Below are 16821 nucleotides of genomic sequence, written 5' to 3'. Positions count from 1 at the left end.
CCTGGAAGGCTCCCTCAGGGTGGAGGACCAACCCCCTGTGGCAAGCCTGGATCTGTCCTCACCAGGATGGAGGGAAGAGTCCCCATCCAGGGGCTGCCCTACCTCCTGGCTCTGGGCAGTCACCTCCCCAGGGTGAGACTACCCGGCAGGGGCCATCAGGGACAGAGGAGCTGCAGGAGCCATCTCAGCAGAAAGAACAAGATGTATAGTTGGGAAGGTGGTTTGCGGGTCCAACCCAGTGTCCCGAAGCAGAGAACCCAAGGCCAGGTTTAGAGTCAGGAGTCCACAGCCAGCACAGGGTGGTCTGTCCCCCAGAAGGCTGCGCATGAGGTGCCGCGCACACCCATTTCCAACTGATCAGCGCAGATCTGGACAAAGTACTGTTGGGTTTTACAATGGCTCGATCTCGGCTCACTGCAACCTCCGCCTCCCAGGTTCAAGTGATTCTCCTGCCTCAGCCTCCTGAGTAGCTGAGACTACAGGTGTGCGCCACCACACCTGGCTAATTTTTGTATTATTAGTAGAAACAAGATTTCACCATGTCGGCCAGGCTGGTCTCGAACTCCTGACCTCAGGTGATCTGCCCGCCTCAGTCTCCCAAAGTGCTGGGATTACAGGTGTGAGCCACCACACCCAGCCTAGTACTATTGGGTTTTAAGGATGACAGCACATTCCACATGGCCTGACAACAACTCCGGCTCTGCCGCTTCCTGGCTCTAGGACCTCAGATAAGTGCCTTTGCCGTCCTGAGCCTTGGTGTCACCCTCTGTGAAGTGGGGGCAGTAGCTGAGCTTCATCAGGGCTGTCAGGGCGATTCTGTGAGCTAACAGGCGTGAAGCACTTAGAATGTCGCCTGGCACTGCGCAGATGCTCGGTGCAACTGCACGGGCTGTCATCAGTGATCTGCCCTCCCTCTCCCTCCCTGGCCCCAGGCTCTTCCCACGCAGCGTCTGGTGGTGCAGAGCGCAGCCCCAGGCAGCAAAGGTGGCCAGGTCTCCCTGACGGTCCATGGTACCCAGCAGGTGCACTCGCCCCCAGAGGTAAGTGGTGGTCCTGTTGGCCGCCCTCCCCCCTGCTGTCTCCCCAGGTCAGCAATGTATCCCCATAGTATATTTGGGGCTCCCTGCCCCGCCCCCCAAGCCCACTTGCTCCTCCAAAGTCCTGCTTCCCTCTTCACTCCCAGTGCAACGCCCTTGTTGACCCCAGGTAGGGTGGCTTAGCTGCCCAATTCCTGGCCCTGCCAGCTCTGAGCTAAGCGGCCGTGGAGCTCTGCTCTGGGAGAAGGAGGTGATTTCCTGGGTTGAGATGGTCCTGGCAGCTCCAGCTCAGGGAACTGCATTCCGAGAAACAAAGTGGGTTCCTCTTCCCCCCGGAGGGTGGGACAGTCTCTTCCAGGAAGCCTCGGACCACAGGGTAGATTCTGGGGACCCACAATACCAATGAGGGTGTTGAAGACAGGCTGTGGATGCTGTCTGCATCAGGAGCTCGGGGTCAGATGGCTGGCCCAGCCACTTCCTCTCGTGGGACTCTAGGCAGGCCTCTGAGCCTTGTTTTGTTTTGTTTTTGAGACAGAATCTTGCTCTGTCCCTCAGGCTGGAGTGAAGTGGTGCGATCTCAGCTCACTGCAACCTCTGACTCCTGGGTTCAAGCGATTCTCCTGTCTCAGCCTCCCGAGTAGCTGGGGTTAGAGACATGCGCCACCACGCCCTGCTAATTTTTGTATTTTTAGTAGAGATGGGGTTTCACCATGTTGGCCAGGCTGGTCTTGAACTCCTGACCTCAGGTGATCTGCCCACCTCAGCCTTCCAAAGTGCTGGGATTACAGGCGTGAGCCACCATGCCCGGCCCCTTTGAGCCTTCTGAGCCCTGAGTTTTCTCTGTGTCAAACAACTGATGGTATCAACCACCCCTCAGCTTGCTGTGGGAATTACAGCCTGAGGCACAGTAGGGCTCAGAGCAGACACGGGGCTCTATGGCCAGCCTGCCTGGGCTCAGCCCTGTGCCTCATCACCTGCAGCCATGTGACCCAGGGCTTGTCCCTTCCCCTCTGCCCCTCCATTGGGAAGTGGGGGTGCCATGAGATTCCAGTGAGTACATTTAAAGCGCTCAGTGCAGTGTCTGGTGGGAGTCGGCCCAATATCACACCAGAGGCTGCTGTCGTCATTGCTATAACCTTTGAGGGTCAGCCCCAGGAGAGCTTCAGGGGTGCTGGCGGCACCACCCACCATCAGCCAACCTTGCTGGGGAGGGTTAAACCCCCATCGTTGCTGGGAGTTGACTGGGACTGTTGCAGGGAGTAGGCATTTGGATGCGTGGGACGCGGTCAGTTACCAGCCTCGGTGGTTGGGATAGGTCCCCACAGACTGCCGCCCGCCCCAGACAGCTCTCCTGAGAAGGGTGTGTGTGTGAGCCCACCTCAGAGAGGATGCGAGCCCACCCCAGAGAGGATGCAAGCCCACCCCAGCGGCACTCCTGTGTCTCCTTCCCTTACAGCAGTCGCCGGTGCAGGCCAACAGCTCTTCCAGCAAGACAGCCGGGGCCCCCACGGGCACAGTGCCACAGCAGCTGCAGGTCCACGGCGTCCAGCAGAGTGTCCCCGTCACCCAAGAGGTGCCAGGCCAAGGCGGGCAGCGGCTCGGTCCAGGGGTACCGGCCAGGCAGCCTCTGCAGCCCCCCACGGCTGTGCCTCTGGCCTATTAGAGCCCAGCCCATGTGGGTCCAGCCCCGGCCTGCCACCCTGGCCTTTGATAAGCATCTCTGCCTGTCTCCAGACTCAGCATCCTGGGGCTAGAGGATGGGGGAGCCGTGGGGAGGACGAAATTTGAACCTCCTGGAAGGAGACTGGGGCGTAGTGGGCCATGGGAACCGCTTGGAGAAGCCACCTGAGCCTCTTTGGGCCCATTTGCCTGAAGGAAGCCCCGAGGCCACATCCTGGCTCCTTCTGGGGAGGATTTCAGGGAGGGGACCCAGCCCCCAAATCCACACCCAGCCTCTGCAGGAGGCAGAGCCCTGAGCCGGCGCAGGTTAAGATGCTGGGACTGCGCACCATCTGGTTGTTACCACTGAAGTTGAGGGGGTTCCAAGCCCCTTGAAAAAACAGATGAAATCCATAGACCCTTCCCCAAGTGTAAACAGAAACCCTGTCCCAGAGGTTTCACAGATACTCCCCCGCCTGGCACTAGAGCCCCCCGAACCTCCAGACCTAGGTCCAGGCCCCAGCTCCTCCACTCAGCACCCTCCTCCGCCAGCCTCCGTCCCTGGCTCTGCGCCCCTAGGATAATCCCCGCATGCCCGCCACAGCACAGAACAGGGCAGACAGTTGACATTGGGGGGTGTGGGGACGAAAGATAACCCAAGGCCTTGCCTGCGGGTTCTTGGCACAGCTTCAGGGGCCCGTAGGGAGAGGGGGCGGAGAGCAGAGACCCCGAAGTTAGTCCCAGGTTCAACTCAGCCCTGCTGCTTCCTGGGAGCCTCACTTTATCAGTAATGGATCCAGCACCCTCCTTGCTTGGCTGGAGAATGGTGGCCTCTTGCTTATGGGTCTGCTGTGAGCTTTACAGAAGCTCACCTGTGCAGGGGCTGGGTAGGTTGACGGCCATCGTTGCCATGGTCATCTTATTGTTGCCTTTCCCCTCCCAGAGATCTGTGGTCCAGGCCACTCCACAAGCGCCCAAACCCGGCCCGGTGCAGCCGCTGACCGTGCAGGGCCTCCAGCCAGTCCACGTGGCTCAAGAGGTGTGTGTCTCCCCCTCCTACCCCACGGGCAAAGGGGCTGGTCCCGGGCTGGGGCTGGGGCTGGGGAGTGCAGGCCCCTGAGGCCGCAGGGAGGGAAATGCCTCTGTGAGCTGCAGACCCTGCCCTACATCCTTCCCCTTTCCCGGCCCCCTGGCAGCTCAGGGTCCAGGTTTTGCTAAGAGAGATCTGGATTCAAACCCCTCTTCTTTCTTGCGTGGCCCTGGGTCAGTTCTAACCCCTCTCCGAGACCCCGGGCGGCGGGGATCTTCCCTCGGGTGGCTGCGTGCGCTCTCAGCAACCCGGTGGGTGGAGGCCTGGAGCCCCGCCCGCGGCCGCCCCCGTTGACCCCCCAGTGTCTCTGTTTGTCCTCCAGAGCTCAGGCAGTCAGTTTCCCGCTAGGAAGGCAGAGCAGCGAGATCCCCGGCCCACGCCGCCGCCGGAGCCGCCGCCCCGGCCGCCCGCGTGCAGCGGCGAGGCCCCGCAGCTAGGCAGCCCCGAGCCGCCGCCGCCCCATTACGAGCCGGGCGCCGAGCAGTGGGTGGAGCTGGTGGGCGTGCTGCCCCCACACCTGCTCCTGCCGCAGCAGAAAGTGGTCTTCGAGCCACTGCCCCGGCTCCCGGCCCGAGCCAGCCCCGACCAGAGGGTCAGGATCCAGAGAATCCCCCAGGTGCTAGTGTTCGGCACGGCCGCCACGGCCCTCAAAGTAGGTGGCGGACGCACGGGCGGGGGGCAGCGGGCGGGCGGGGGCGGGGGCGCCCGGTCTGGGCCGCCCACCAGGCCCCGCAAGCCCTGTAGACCCCACCTCCGCCCGACGGGTCGGTCTAGGGACCCGCCTCTGACTCCCCACCCAAGCCCCGTCCAGGTCCCAGCTCAGTTCCTGCAGACAAGGGTGGGGGATGGAGGTGGGGGACTCAGGCCCCGCCCCTAAGGCCCTGTCAGTGATTCCAGGTTCTGTCCCACCAACCGGGGCCCCAGGCTCCGCCCCTCACATCCTGTGCCCGGTTTCCACGCCCCACCCCTGAGGCCCTTTCTGTAGCTCCATGGCTCCAGCGATAGCCTTGCCCCTGTGCCTGGGGTCCAACCTTCACGCCCACTACAGGACCCTGTCTCAGGTCCCCTCCACTGTCCGTCAGGCCCCACCCTTGCTGGCCCCAGCCGAAGCCGAGAGTCCTGGCTTCTCCTGACACAGCTCTTCCTGATTCCCAGCCCTGGCCTCCTCCAGGGTGTTTTGTTGAGAGTCCAGAAGCCACCCTTGGGTCCGGGAGCTGGGCGTCAGGGATAGCCTGGGTGGGCACCAGCCCTTTAGAGGGAGAACCGTAGGAGCTGGCCCACCCCTGACCCTCCACGTGCCCTTCCTCTGCCCCAGGTGCAGCAGCTCCAGCAGGTGCCCGTCCCACACGTGTACTCCAGCCAGGTGCAGTATGTGGAGGGCGGCGATGCCAGCTACACGGCCAGTGCCATGTAAGTGAAGGGAGAGGGGTGGGTGAGGGAGTCAGGTCTGCACTGGAGCCTCCCCAGTCTCCCAGGACACCAGTCCCCAGTCCCAGCCCCCAGCAGGCCATCCGGCCTTCAAGCCTCAGGTGACAGACACACAGGTGGGCACTCCCCAGGGGCAGCCACAGCCACGAAAAGTGGCGAAGCAGAGGGACCCTTGAAGGTTGAGAAAGGCACCCCGGCATAGCTTAGGGCTTGGGAGTCAAATGAGCCTGGTTTTTAACCAAAAAAAAAAAAAAAAAAAAAAAGGCCAGGCACAGTGGCTCACGCCTGTAATCCCAGCACTTTGGGAGGCCTAAGCGGGCAGATCACTTGAGGTCAGGAGTTCAAGACTAGCCTGGCCAACATGGTGAAACCCTGTCTCTACTAAAAATACAAAAGTTAGCCAGGAGTGGTGGCAGGCGCCTGTAATTCCAGCTACTCGGGAGGCTGAGGCAGAAGAATTGATTGAACCCAGGAGGCGGAGGTTGCAGTGAGCTGAGATCGTGCCACTGTACTCTAGCCTGGGCAATAGAGTGACACTCCATCTCAAAAAAAAAAATCATTTGACTCTCAACCCTGTCCCAGAGAGGATGCTGTGACCTGTTTCTTTGTTTCTTTCCAGAGATACTCTAAGAACAGAAACTCTAGCCCTCTATCCATTTTTTTCTTTTTTTTTTTTTTTTTTTTTTTTTGAGATGGAGTCTTGCTCTATCGCCAGGCTGGAGTGCAGTGGTGTGATCTCGGCTCACTGCAACCTCTGCCTCCTGTGTTCAAGTGATTCTCGTGCCTCAGCCTCCCGGGTAGCTGGGATTACAGGCACACACCACCACACCCAGCTAATTTTTGTGTTGTTAGTAGAGATGGGGTATCACCATGTTGGTCAGGCTGGTCTTCAATTCCTGACCTCGTGATCCACCCGCCTCAGCCTCCCAAAGTGCTGGGATTACAGGCATGAGCCACCGCACTGGACTCTTTTTTTCTGTTTTTTTTTGAGACAGGGTCTCACTCTGTCGCCCAGGCCAGAGAGCAGTGGCGCGATCAGGGCTCACTGCAGTTCACGGGCTCAAGCAATCCTCTTACCTCAGCCTCCCTAGTAGCTGGGACTACAGGTGTGCACCACCATGCTCAGCTAATTTTTGTATTTTTGTAGAGATGGGGTTTTGCCACGTTGCCCAGGCTCATCTCCTCGAACTCTTGGACTTAAATGATCCTCCCGTCTTGGCCTCCGAAAGTGCTGGGATTACAGGCATGAGCCACAGTGCCCAGCCTCTACCCGCTTTCTGTGGTCAGAAATAGACGCAGGACATTCCATCCATACCTTATTTCTTTCCTGGCTCTTCTCCCATGTGTCCTCGTGGGTCCTGGTCACCCTCTTAGCTGCTGTGTAATAACCCCTGTGCAGATGCAGCAGCCACGATGTCATCAGTCCCCACCCAGTGATGCATAGGGGACTTCTTCCCCTCCCTGGGTACAGCACTACCATTCCTGTGTATGGGCCGTGTCAGGCAGGGGCCACGTCCTGGCCCTGCTTCAGTCCCGGCTCGGGCTCCTCACCGGGGGTCCTCCATGCCACCTTCCCTCTCCCATCTCCACAGAAATTGCTGCAGTACTAGAGTTACTGTTGGTTTAGTTTCCAGAGGTTTCACTTGGTTTTCTTTGCATTTGCATGATTTCTTTTTTCATCCCTGCCACTTGTTCTTCTGAGGACAATGCTGGGATTGGTTAGCTCATGGATCGACTTAGTTCTAGGGTCATGATGCTCTGACCGGCCCCAGTGGGCCTGGTCCAGGCATCTAAATCGTGAGGCTTGGTCCCCGGCATCCGGCTACCTCACAGTTCCATTTGTTTCTTTCCAGTACTGCTAATCTTTTCACTGTGTGGTTGAGCCAAGCTGGCAGGGGCCAGACAGGGCATTGCAAAGAGGAACACGGTGTCCAAGGGTTCCTGCTGCCATCCCTGGTAGCGTCTCTCCTGTCTCTCCTTTGCTTCTGTCTGAATTCCTCTCTCAGTGATCATAGTGTGTGTGATTGCACCTAGTTCATCGTTGCTATCGGGTTTTTCTGCTACGAGAAGTTGTTGGGGGCCACTCCTGCTGTCAACTGCCCATCCCTTCTGTCTCTCCCTCTGAGTGAATTACTGCGAGTTCCCGACCCTTTGCCAGCCCTATCCCCACCCTGGCCAAAGCCATAGCCCCTGGGCCTCCATCCCTGGTCCTGTTCTGGGGGGCATCCAGAGCTGCACACATTCATTTATTCAGTCATTCAGCAACCATCTACCAAAGCAACGTTTTTGCAGCACACATTGCATGCTGGGTGTGCAGGAGTGAGCAGGCTGTGGCCCCCGCCTTGGAGAAGTGGGGGCTCTTGCTCAGGTCATGTGCTCTTGGTGTCACTTTGTGTGGTAGACATAGGGCAGGACAGAGAGTTCGAGAGCTGGACCTGATGTGTGACAAAGACCATGCTTCCATATCTCCTTCCACTGTCCCCCTCAACTCCCTCTCTTTGTTCACCCACAACCACTCGGGCCTGTGCGGCTCCCTCCCCTGCCACCTTCAGAGTCTGAGCCAGGCCACCTCTTGACTGACCGCACTGTCTTTCTGGATGTTTAATTTTTTTTTTTTTTTTGAGATAGAGTTTCCCTCTTGTTGCACAGCTGGAGTGCAATGGTGCAATCTCGGCTCACTGCAGCCTCCACCTTCAGGGTGGTTGTCCTGCGATTCTCTGCCTCAGCCTCCCGAGTAGTTGGGATTACAGGCGCCCACCACCACACCCGGCTAACTTTTTGTATTTTCAGTAGAGAGAGGGTTTCATCATGTTGGCCAGGCTGGTCTTGAACTCCTGACCTCAGGTGATCCACCCGCCTTGGCCTCCCAGAGTGCTAGGGTTACAGGTGTGAGCCACCGTGCCTGCCCCTGCCCCCCCCCCTTTTTTTTTTTTGAGGTGGAGTTTCACTCTGTCACCCAGGCTGGAGTGCAGTGGCATGATCTCAGCTCACTACAGCCTCCACCTCCCAGGTTCAAGTGATCCTCCTGCCTCAGCCTCTGAGTAGCTGGGACTACAGGCGCCTGCCACCATGCCTGGCTAATTTTTGTATTTCTAGTAGAGACGGTTTCACCATGTTGGCCAGGCTGGTCTTGAACTCCTGACCTCAAGTGATCCACCCGCCTCGTCCTCCCAAAGTGCTGGGATTACAGGCGTGATTACACTGCACCTGGCCTAATGCTATGTTTTTAATCACTAGTACATTGAAAGAGTTCAAAGATCAAAACTATGTCCAACGATGTTTAGTGAGATGGTGAGAGGTGCCCCCTGCCTGTCCCCCTCGACGGAGCCCTCCATGCCCACAGATGACAGACACGCATGCCACATGCAACGCATTCTTCCCTATTGTTCGGTCACACGGTCCCCACTCTTCTCTGCCTCTTATCTGCCCGGTGGTAGGTTCTGGAGCTTGTTCTTTCGGGGGACGACAAGCCTTGCCTCCTTCTCTTTCACCCCTGCATAGGATTCCATCATCTTTTATTTAACAGCCCCTTGAGGTTGAACCCCTGGTGGTTTTTATACTTGTGACGATTTGCAGCCTCAAGCCTGTGTCACCGGTGCCCATCCCGTCACGCGATATCTGAAGGAGAGAGGCTTCCCCAGCCTGGGATAGGTAGCTTGGCTCAGGGGAAACATATCTGCATTCCTGATGGTCTTCTCCAATCACAGCGTCGCCTTCTCTAGTCCCTTCCAATCACAGCATCGCCTTCTCTAGCCCCACCCCCTTCCTGCTTCACTCACTGCCTGATCACCTTCTGTTAATGATCTCTCATTTACCTTTGCACGTGGCTTCTTGCCTGTCTCCCCAACTAGACGGTCAGCTCCTCCAGGGGCCGGGGCTTTTCATTCTTGTCCATTGCTGTGTCCAAAGTGTGTGAAACAGTGCCTAGCACACAGTAGGCACTCAAAGTACTTGCCAATTTTATTTTTTTAATGAAGTGTGTAGCATTCCAAGTTCCCTAACCCTTCGGTATTTTTTTTTTTTTTTAATTAAAAAGACAGGGTCAGCCAGGTGTGGTGGCTCATGCCTGTAATCCCAGGACTGTGGGAGGCTGAGGTGGGCGGATCACTTGAGGTCAGAAGTTCGAGACCAGCCTGGCCAACATGGTGGAACACCAACTGTACTAAAAAAATACAAAAATTAACCCAGCGTGGTGGTGAGCCCTGTATTCCCAGCTCCTTGGGAGGCTGAGGCAGGAGGATAGCTTGAACCCAGGAGGCAGAGGTTGCAGTGAGCCAAGATCGTGCCACTGCACTCTAGCCTGGGTGACAGAGCGAGACTCTGTCTCAATAAGTAAATAAATAAATAAAATAACAAAAATAAAAAGCCAGAGTCTCACTGTCACCTAGGCTTTGCTGCAGTGGTAGTATGGTTATAGCTCACTACAGCCTTGAACTCCCGGACTCAAGGGATCTTCCTGCCTCAGCCTCCCAAGTAGCTGGGATTGCAGGTGTGCACCAGCACGCCTGGCTAATCTTCATATTTTTTGTAGAGATGGGTTTTCACTATGTGGCCCAGGCTAGTCTTGAACTCCTGGCCTTCAACGATCCTCCTGCCTCTGCTTCCCAAAGTGCTGGGATTACAGGCAGGAGCCACCATGCCCAGCTGATGATTATATGGAATACTGCCCATCAGGCACTCAGGATGGTACCCAGTCCATTGTAGATGAATGCTAGGATCTGCTCCTTGCTGCAGGGGAGCTGCTGCTTCCCCAGTCCCCTCCTAGGACCCCCCTTCCTGCACAGTCATGCCCCTCGGCCCCCCAGTTCTCATCCCCCTGACTCTCCCTTGGCTTTGCCTCTTTCCCAGCCGTTCCAGCACCTACTCCTATCCCGAGACGCCACTGTACACGCAGACGGCAAGCACCAGCTACTACGAGGCTGCAGGCACGGCCGCCCAGGTCAGCACCCCCGCCACCTCCCAGGCGGTGGCCAGCAGTGGCTCCATGCCCATGTACGTGTCCGGCAGCCAGGTCGTCGCCAGCTCCACCAGCACTGGGGCTGGGGCCAGCAACAGCAGCGGAGGTGGTGGCAGTGGTGGTGGCGGCGGCGGCGGGGGAGGCGGTGGCGGGGGTGGCAGTGGCAGCACCGGAGGCGGCGGCAGCGGAGCAGGCACCTACGTGATCCAAGGCGGCTACATGCTGGGCAGTGCCAGCCAGTCTTACTCTCACACCACCCGTGCCTCGCCAGCCACGGTAAGTGCCCCAACGCGGGCCCCAGAGGAGGCAGGCAGTGGTGGGTGGTGGGCACTAGAAGCCCAGTCCATGACGGTGGTTACCAACCACCGCTAGCAGGAGCCTGTGTGGCCCCCAATGAAGAGAACATATGCAGATGTCCTGGGATTGAATGCTGTGTGGCCTCAGATAAATTACTCAGCCTCTCTGGGCCTCAGCTGATATGCATGAAATTCTTAAAACAGTACTACAGAAGTGTTGTCTATTGTTGGCTGGGCGCTGTGGCTCACACCTGTAATCCCAGGACTTTGGGAGACTGAAGTGGGTGGATCACCTGAGGTCAGGAGTTCAAGACCAGCCCGACCAACATGGTGAAACTCCATCTCTACTAAAAATACAAAAATTAGCCGGGCATGGTGGTATGCACCTGTAATCCCAGCTACTCAGGAGGGTGAGGCATGAGACTTGCTTGAACCTGGGAGGTGGTTGCAGTGAGCGGAGACTGCGCCACCGCACTCAAGCCTGGGAGACACAGCAAGATTCTGTCTCAAAAAAAAAAAAAAGTGTTGTCTACTTTTTTTTTTTTTTTTTTTTTTTTTGAGACAGGGTTTTGTTCTGTCGTCCAGGCTGAAGCACAGTGCTGTAATCATAGCTCACTGCAGCCTCAAACTCCCAGGCTCAAGTGATCCTCCCAGTTTACCCTTGCAAGTAGCTGGGACTACAGGCATGCCCCACCATGTCCGGCTAATTTTTTTGTTTGTTTAAGACGGAGTCTTGCTCTGTCGCCAGGCTGAAGTGCAGTGGCATGATCTCGGCTCACTGCGACCTCCGCCTCCCGGGTTCAAGTGATTCTCCTGCCCCAGTCTCCCGAGTAGCTGGGACTATAGGGGTGCCACCACGCTCAGCTAATTTTTGTATTTTTAGTAGAGACGGGGTTTCACCATGTTGGCCAGGATGGTCTCGATCTCCTGACCTTGTGATCCATCCTCCTCGGCCTCCCAAAGTGCTGGGATTACAGACGTGAGCCACCACGCCTGGCGGATTTAAAAAAATTTTTTTTGTAGAGACAGGATCTCACTCTGTTGCCTAGGCTGGTCTCAAAATCCTGGCCTCAGGCGATCCTCCCAGCCATCTATTCTGATTAAAATTGATTATAGAGAATAGATAATGAGAGCAGAGAGAAGCCAGCACTGCCATGGGGAGCTTCCTGAACAGGGTTCTTCCACCATCGGGAAGGCTGGTGCTGGAACCTCCCTGTGCCTAGAAGTGGTTGTGTGATGTCCCTGGGGCAGCCCTGGATTCCAACCCCAACCGGGCCCTTCGACATTTGTGTGATTGTGGGGTGGGTCAGCGCTGGTGGTCCTGGTGGTCCCTCATGGTCCTGATGTAGCCTGGCTTCTAGTCTATTCTAGTCTTTTTTTTTCTTTTTTGGAGATGGAGTTTTGCTCTTGTCACCCAGACTGGAGTGCAGTGGCGCAATCTCAGTTCACTGTAACCTTCCCACCTCCCAGGTTCAAGCAATTTTTGTGCCTCAGCCTCTCGAGTAGCTGGGATGACAGGTGCCCACCACCACACCTGGCTAATTTTTGTATTTTTAGTAGAGACAGGGTTTCGCCATGTTGGCCAGGCTGGTCTTTAACTTCTGACTTCAGGTGATCCGCCCGCCTCTGCCTCCCAAAGTGCTGGGATTACAGGTGTGAGCCACCACTCCTGGCTTGGAAATTTGATTTTTTTCATTCTGCATAAATTCATATAATTTTTTTTTTTTTAGAAGGAATCTTGCTCTGTCGCACAGGTTGGAGTGCAGTGGTGCGATCTTGGCTCACTGCAGCCTCTGCCTCCCTGCAACCTCTGCCTCCCAAGTTCAAATGATTCTCCTGTCTCAGCCTCCCAAGCAGCTGGGACTACAGGCGCACACCACCACTCCCAGCTAATTTTTGTATTTTTAGTAGAGACGGGGTTTCACAATATTGACCAGGCTGGTCTCAGTCTCCTGATCTCATGATCCACCCACCTGCCTTGGCCTCCCAAAGTGCTGGGATTACAGGCATGAGCCACCACGTCCTGCTAATTTTTTTTTTTTTTTTTTTTTTTTTGAGACAAGGTCTCACTGTATCCAGGCTAGAGTATAGTGGCTCGACCATAGCCCACTGCAGCCTTGAACTTCTGAGCTGAAGGGATCCTCTTGCCTCAGCCTCCCAAATAGCTGGGACTGCAGGTGTGCACCACGACACTAGCTAATTTTTTTAAAAATTCGTTGGTAGAGACAGGGTCTCCCTATGTTGCCCAGGCTGGGCTCAAGTGATCCTCCTACCTTAGCCTCCCAAAGTGCTGGAACTAAAGGGGTGAGCCGTGCCCGGCCTTTAATGTATTTAGCTACACATGGCAACTGTATTGGACAGTGCAGTTCTAGAGAGTTCTGTGGGACGTAGTTCTTGGAGAGGATGGCAGTAGGATGTGCTAACTTATGTGGGCGTGGCTGTCAGGATCCCAGCTGGAAGTCGATGTGGGGCACTCAGCCCCAGCACTCAGAGATGACGGAAGCGCCTCTGACTGGTGCTCTCCCATCTCCCTCCCACCCCAGGTCCAGTGGCTCCTGGACAACTATGAGACGGCTGAGGGCGTGAGTCTGCCACGGAGCACCCTCTACTGCCACTACCTACTGCACTGCCAGGAGCAGAAGCTGGAGCCCGTCAATGCCGCCTCCTTCGGCAAGCTCATCCGCTCCGTCTTCATGGGCCTGCGAACCCGCCGTCTGGGCACCAGGTAGGGCCATCCGTCTACTCCGAGCAGTCCCTGGGGAATTGGTGGGCATGCCAAGGCCCACCCCCACTCCGAGTCATCTCAGGCAGTCCAGTCCAGCCCAGCCCCGCCGGCCTCTGCGAGGCTCCTCGACAGCCCCGCTCACTCCCACTCTAGGCCTTTGCACTGGCGGTGCCTTCCACCTCATGTGCTTCTCACCCCTCCTTACTTGCACGTCCCCTGACTGCCTCAACTAAAACTGCAGCCTCCCCCTCTCCCCTGCCCGACACCCACCAACCCTGCTTTATTTTTCTCTTTAGCATTCAGCACGCTCACACGTGCCGTTTTTTTTTTTTTTTTTTTTTTTTTTTGGAGACAGAGTCTCACTCTGTGGCCCAGGCTGGAGTGCAGTGACTCAATCTCGGCTCACTGCAACCTCTGCCTCACAGGTTCAAGCCATTCTCATGCCTCAGCCTCTTGAGTAGCTTGGGACTACAAGCATGTGCCACCACGCCCAGCTAATTTTTTAAAAATAATTTTAGTAGAGACAGGGTTTTGCTATGTTGGCCAGGCTGGTCTTGAACTCCTGTCCTCAAGTGATCCACCTGCCTTGGCCTCCCAAAGTGCTAGGATTATAGGCATGACCCCACCGTGCCCGGCCCACACGTGCCTTTTACATGACTTATTTCAGTTGTTCTGGTCCGTCTGCAGTGCTCGTACCTCGATGATGTGGGGTTGTACCTAGTCAGTGCTTCATCAGGGTCTGTGAGTCAGTAAATTCATGCGGGAAGGAACAAGAAGGCATCCCACGAACCCGCCCCTCTCTTCCTCTCCTTTGCAACCCCCATGGCTCACCTCCGCTCACGTCTTGGTTCCCATTCCCAGCTTCAGTGTCACCTCATTCAGCCATTCATCCATTCAGCCATTCATTTATGCATAATCTTGGGCAAACTGCTGGATCTCTCCTGACACCCACAGCCCCTGTGCCTCCTCAGTGCAGCACCCCCGTCTCTGCAGGGCAGGCGTCTCTCTATCCGTTCTCCTAACAGAGAGGAGACGGGTGTGCTGTGAGGCGCTCCATGGCCGGCCAGCCGGCAGACCCCCAGCCCAGCCCTTCCCCTCCACCTCCCTCCCAGGGGCAACTCCAAGTACCACTACTACGGCCTGCGCATCAAGGCCAGCTCACCCCTGCTGCGGCTGATGGAGGACCAGCAGCACATGGCCATGCGGGGCCAGCCCTTCTCGCAGAAGCAGAGGTAGGAAGGCAGGGCCGGACCCAGGGCAGGGCAGGCGGGGAAGGGCACACAGGCCGGCCCCCAGCAGCCGGCCCACCTGCCCATTCTACTCCAGGCTCAAGCCCATCCAGAAGATGGAAGGCATGACCAACGGCGTGGCGGTGGGGCAGCAGCCGAGCACGGGGCTGTCGGACATCAGCGCCCAGGTGCAGCAGTACCAGCAATTTTTGGGTGAGAGCTCCCTGGCCCGTGCTTCCCCAACCACCACCTCCCTGCCCCGTGCAGACGGTTCCCAAAGCTGGATGGCGGCAGGCAGCCCCTGAGCTAGGGAGGGCTTGGTGAGAGATGCCCGAGAACCAGCAGGGGGTGGGGGAGACATCACAGTCTCCGTCCACAGTGACAGTTCTGTCCCTAGAATCCTTCTTCAAGGTAGATTCTCATTTCTTTCAATGCAAAGCATTTCTCGGGGGTTCTGAGCTTCCCAGTGAATCCCCTTTATGCTACTTGAGATTTTCTTTATTTTTATATTTATTTGTTTATTTTTTTGAGATAGATTCTCTGTCATCCAGGCTGGAGTGCAGTGGCACCATCCTAGCTCACTGCAACCTCCGCCTCCTGGGTTCAAGTGATTCTCCTGCCTCAGCCCCCTGAGTAGCTGGAACTACAGGCATGTGCCACCACGCCTGGCTAATTTTAGTAACTTTAGGAGAGATGGGGTTTCACCATCTTGGCTAGGCTGGTCTCGAACTCCTGACCTGAAGTGATCCTCCCACCTTGGCCTCCCAAAGTTCTGGGATTACAGGCATGAGCCACCATGCCCGGCATACATGAGATTTCAAATCCCACCCAGTTGGACATAGTTACTTTTTGGAGATATGACGGCAGGTCCTCTTCCCTCGTGAGTCCTGTGAGGCCCACTCGCTTTCCCGTCCAGCCATCCTACAGCCATGGTGTCCACGGGGCTAGGACCACTCACTCGCCAAGAAGGCAGGTGTGTACCCAGTGTTTCTAAAAGTAAGGCCTGGTGCAGTGGTTCATGTCTGTAATCCCAGCACTTTGGGAGGCCGAGGCTGGAGGAATCACTTGAGGTCAAGAGTTCGAGACCAGCCTAGTCAACATGGTGAATCCCCATCTCTACTAAAAATACCAAAATTAGCCGGGTGTGGTGGCGGGTGCCTGTAATCCCAGCTACTCAGGAGGCTGAGGCAGGAGAATTGCTTGAACTCAGGAGGCGGAGGTTGCAGTGAGTCAAGATCATGCCATTGCACTGCAGCCTGGGCGACACAGTGAGTGAGACTCTGTCTCAGGAAAATAAAAAAGGCCGGGTGCAGTGGCTCACGTGTGTAATCCCAGCACGTTGGGAGGCCGAGGTGGGAGGAATTGCTTGAGTCCAGGAGTTGGAGACCAGCCTGGGCAACATAGCAAGACCCCATCTCTTAAAAAAAAAAAAGACAAAGTAAACAACAATCCATGAAAACAGGGCCAAAGGATACTAAGTAAACAAGCAAACCCTTGGAACCCACAGTCCAGCCACACATCCTTGATCCTGAGCACGTGGGAGCTCATTTCCCCACCTGCCCTGGAGGCCGGGACATCCCATTTGGAGGGTGGGGAACAATATTTCTGGCAGAGTCGAGGGGCATACCTAGGGCGACTGTCCATGGCTAGCCCCAACCTGGGGTGCTTAGGCTCAGGGCAGTGTCCTGTGGTCCTGACTGTGCCCTGGGGGCCTACCCATTCCCCGGCCAGGTGGGTGCTGTGTTGCAGCCAGGACTCAGAGGCCCACGTCCTGAGGGCTGGTGCAGTGCTGTCACTCAGCAGACAGGCAGGGCTGGCACAAGACCCTCCTGTCCTCTCTGCCAGAGGAGTGTGGGCCCTCACTCCTGGGCCCGTCCTGGGCCCGGGCCAGGCGCTCACCCCACCGAGCCGTGTCTCACCGGCACATGGGGGACCCCAGTCTGATGGGAAACGGACAAGTCAGTAGGACCCCAGGGTGGGCAGGCAAGGAGGATGAAGGGCCTCATGGTTCCCCCCGGCCCCCCAGATGCCTCTCGGAGCCTCCCTGACTTCACAGAGCTCGACCTCCAGGGCAAGGTGCTGCCTGAGGGCGTCGGGCCCGGGGACATCAAAGCCTTCCAGGTCCTGTACCGGGAACACTGTGAGGTAGGGTGGCCAGGTGGGCAGGCAAGTGGACGGGGACGCAGCCACGGGCATGGGAGGGCCATGCTGCCCCCCAGCCTCCCTGAGCATCCGCCTCTGCCACAGGCCATTGTCGACGTCATGGTGAACCTGCAGTTCACCCTGGTGGAGACGCTGTGGAAGACCTTCTGGAGGTACAACCTCAGCCAGCCCAGCGAGGCGCCACCGCTGGCCGTGTGAGTACTGCCCGGCGACTGTGGGAGGGAGAGGGGGGAGGAG

At 57.0% G+C, this 16821-nt stretch overlaps 1 protein-coding gene across 4 annotated transcripts in view; it reads left to right on the top strand.

The window, feature by feature from the left end:
- Positions 1-16821, top strand: part of RFX1 (regulatory factor X1) — a 48604-nt gene that overhangs the window by 26923 nt on the left and 4860 nt on the right. For 3 of the 4 annotated variants that reach the window (XM_063599955.1, XM_063599956.1, XM_034945815.3), the window contains 11 exons: positions 933-1040; positions 2494-2610; positions 3640-3735; positions 4109-4438; positions 5102-5196; positions 10063-10447; positions 13011-13192; positions 14305-14424; positions 14519-14634; positions 16448-16566; positions 16669-16778. In XM_063599955.1, coding sequence (XP_063456025.1) covers positions 933-1040; positions 2494-2610; positions 3640-3735; positions 4109-4438; positions 5102-5196; positions 10063-10447; positions 13011-13192; positions 14305-14424; positions 14519-14634; positions 16448-16566; positions 16669-16778 — 1778 coding nt within the window. The remainder of the gene's footprint in view (positions 1-932; positions 1041-2493; positions 2611-3639; positions 3736-4108; positions 4439-5101; positions 5197-10062; positions 10448-13010; positions 13193-14304; positions 14425-14518; positions 14635-16447; positions 16567-16668; positions 16779-16821) is intronic. The other variant, XM_055103904.2, reaches the window with a different exon arrangement.

Source organism: Pan paniscus, chromosome 20 (genome assembly GCF_029289425.2).
Source record: "Pan paniscus chromosome 20, NHGRI_mPanPan1-v2.0_pri, whole genome shotgun sequence".
Classification (NCBI taxonomy): domain Eukaryota; kingdom Metazoa; phylum Chordata; class Mammalia; order Primates; family Hominidae; genus Pan; species Pan paniscus.
Note: the sequence above shows the minus strand (reverse complement) of the source record. Positions and strands in the feature narration are given on the sequence as shown.